The following is a 3390-nucleotide window of genomic DNA, read 5'->3' as shown; positions in this document are numbered from 1 at the left end:
CAATGTCTCGTTTTAAATGTCAGGGCCCTTGGAAGTCTACCAATGAAGTGTGGCGCTACTTTGTGCCTCGTAAATGTTGTAAAACAGTGATTTATTTAAATGGCTAGTCCGATGCCCTATTCGCCCTCATTGACAACCTGTTGTTAGCATTGGCTAACTAACGCCAGATTTCGGATTGCAGTGGACAAGCCGAGATGAGCTATGAAGGGTAAGTTCACACTCGGTATCATGATTCAACACACTTTAGGTCAATATCACACCGGACTTCTCCTTTAAGTTTACCATATGCATCAGACCTTTAGCCAGTGTTCCGTGGGCGTGACGTCTGAGGCTGAGACTAATCCAGCCCTAGCATCTACACAGCTAACATGTTTACCTATTGTTTATCCACATTTTGTGCGAAATGGACACTGACACAGTCAAAAAGTCATTGGAGAAGCACTAATTAACCATCACCATTTTAGTCAGTGATTTCTGTCTTCCAAAACCATTTTGACTGAATATTTTAATTTGCCAATTTCAGTGCATCACTCTTTGATTAATAACATTTTGTCTGTAGGTGTCAGAAAACCCTCCCAACCACATCCTGTTTCTCACCAATCTCCCAGAGGAGACGAACGAGCTCATGCTGTCTATGTTGTTCAACCAGTGAGTATTTGTTTCCTTTGTTCAGAAATGTCCAAAACTGTTGCTTTTGCTGTTGCTCAGTGGGGTGCTTTAGAAACATTTGATCTTTATTTGCTAATTATGTTGCCACATTCTTCTCACAGGTTTCCTGGATTCAAAGAAGTGCGTCTTGTCCCTGGTCGTCACGACATCGCCTTTGTGGAGTTTGATAATGAGGTGCAGGCGGGTGCAGCCAGAGAAGCTTTGCAAGGCTTTAAGATCACACAGAGCAATGCAATGAAAATCTCATTTGCAAAGAAATAACACTCCCGTACATGCAGCTTTGCAGACAAATGGCAGTTATACACAGGCCTGTGTTTAGAAACCACTGACCCCCTGGGACAGTTCAGGCTGTTAAATGGCTGAACCTGAATTACACGCACGTCATTCAAAAGAAAAAGTCCAGAGATGTTTTGTACCCTTTTTTTGTTTAATTGATGTGACTTGCCTAGCTGTGTCGGTTAGATATGTATTGCACAATGCAAGGTAAGGAGTGAATAGAAATGTTTACCCCTCCCACACACCCCACTTCATCTTTTAACTTTTATTCCCTCTTCTGAGATCGACTTTGGTAAGTTTAAGTATGCAGGTTTTTTTTTTTTTTATTCCAATTGTCTTCATAAGCATTGCACCCAGAGTCTGGTCCCCAGACATTGTACCTGGAGCTTTGTTGTTTTTATTAAATCTCAATGTTTTACATGTTGCTTTCTGCTTGTTTTTTTTTTTTTTCTCCTTCTCATGGAGATTTGAGACTTTGTTCTTATTGTTGAGTTTGAGTAGTGGCCTGTTCATGTGCAGCTACAGTAGAGCCGAACAATTGTTGCCCTTTATGGAGCACATTCATTCATTATATACACTACCAGTCAAAAGTTTTTGAACAGTTAGATTTTATTTTATTTGCCTGTATTTATTTGATCATAAATACAGCAAAAGTAGTAATATTGTGAAATATATTTTTGCTATTCAAAGTAACTTTTCTATTTTAAAATTCATTGTCACATTTTCCTTCAGAAATCATTGTAATGTGCTGATTTGCTATTCAAGAAACTGGCGATAAAGACATTTTATAATACAAAAAAAATTTCGATTTTAGATAAATTTCTGTTCTTTAAAGACCCCTGAAAAAAATCTACTCTGCTGTTTTCAACAAATGTTATTTGAGCAGCAAATCAGCATATTACTTTTTTTTTTTTTTTTTTTTTTTTTTTTTAGATCATGTGACTAAATGTGAGTAAATATGCAAAAATTCAGCTACAGTAATAAATTACATTTTAAAATCTATTCAAATGGAAAAGTTATTTTAAATGGTAAAAATATTTCAAAACTTTGACTTTTTGCTGTACTCTGGATCAATAAATGCAGGATTGGTGAGCCAAAGAGACTTCTTTAAAAGAACATTAAAAATCTTACTGTTCAAAAACTTTTGATTAGTACTGTGTTTAAAGTTTCTTATGCTTGCCAGAGCTGTATTTATTTGAAAGTAAAGTAAAAGCAAGATTTCCAATGAATGCAAAATCACTAAAACACTGATTCCACAGAAATGTTAAGCATTTAACTGTTCAACATTAACAATAAGAACCATTATTAATAAATTTAGCACCAAATTGGCATATTAAAGTCACTTATGAAAGATCTTGTGATACTAAAGACCGGAGAAATGGCTGTTAAAATTTCAGCTTTGTATAATAAGAAAAAGCTTTTTTTTTTTTTATGTTCTAAAATGTTCTAAACTATTACTCTTTCTACTGTGTTTTTGGCAGTTGGTTTTCTTGTTATTGCTCAGTTTTCATCAAATAAATGCAGCACTGCTAAGCATCATTCAAAAAATATATAAATGGTTGTGTGTATATATATATATATATATATATATATATACATACAGACCAAAAGTTTGGACACACCTTTGAACCAAAGTTTTCTTTATTTTCATGACTATAAAAATTGTAGATTCACACTGAAGGCATCAAAACTATGAATTAACACGTGGAATTGTATACATAAAAAGTGTGAAACAACTGAAAATGTATCATATTCTAGGTTCTTCAAAGTAGCCACCTTTTGCTTTGATTACTGCTTTGCACACTCTTGGCATTCTCTTGATGAGCTTCAAGAGGAAGTCACCTGAAATGGTTTTCACTTCACAGGTGTGCCCTGTCAGGTTTAATAAGTGGGATTTCTTGCCTTATAAATGGGGTTGGGACCATCAGTTGTGTTGTGCAGAAGTATATATAGAATTAAATATTTTATAGAATTAAATATAATTCCACATGTGTTAATTCATAGTTTTGATGCCTTCAGTGTGAATCTACAATTTTCATAGTCATGAAAATAAAGAAAACTCTTTGAATGAGAAGGTGTGTCCAAACTTTTGGTCTGTACTGTGTGTGTGTATATATATATATAAAATAATATTCTTACTGATCCCTAACTTTTGAACAGTAGTCTTCGTCTTTGAAACTGAACTGAGCCACATCAGTTGTTTATTTTGTGACAATTTACCGTTTCATTCCACTCATGACACATGTCCTTGTTCGCAAGCATTTAGAAGTAATTCAGTTCGTCCTGTCATAGCGCTCATGATTTCCCCTGAAACTTCACCATATAGTTCATGAAGATGTCAGCCATGAGCCTGTGTCTTTCTTCAGTGTGTGACCACAGTATCCATCGCCAGTCCTTGTTACTTGTGGTTGTCCTTGTCTGTCTCTCATCCTTTTGAAGTAGAAG

General features: G+C 35.2%; 1 protein-coding gene across 1 annotated transcript in view; it reads left to right on the top strand.

Moving 5' to 3' along the window:
• Window positions 1–1282, top strand: part of snrpa (small nuclear ribonucleoprotein polypeptide A) — a 28800-nt gene extending 27518 nt beyond the window's left edge. Inside the window, exons 6-7 of the mRNA XM_073850608.1 lie at window positions 560–648; window positions 771–1282. Coding sequence (XP_073706709.1) covers window positions 560–648; window positions 771–930 — 249 coding nt within the window. The 3' untranslated portion in view covers window positions 931–1282. The remainder of the gene's footprint in view (window positions 1–559; window positions 649–770) is intronic.
• The last annotated feature ends 2108 nt before the right edge of the window (window positions 1283–3390 follow it).

This window comes from Garra rufa, chromosome 11 (assembly GCF_049309525.1).
Source record: "Garra rufa chromosome 11, GarRuf1.0, whole genome shotgun sequence".
Lineage (NCBI taxonomy): Eukaryota > Metazoa > Chordata > Actinopteri > Cypriniformes > Cyprinidae > Garra > Garra rufa.
Note: the sequence above shows the minus strand (reverse complement) of the source record. Positions and strands in the feature narration are given on the sequence as shown.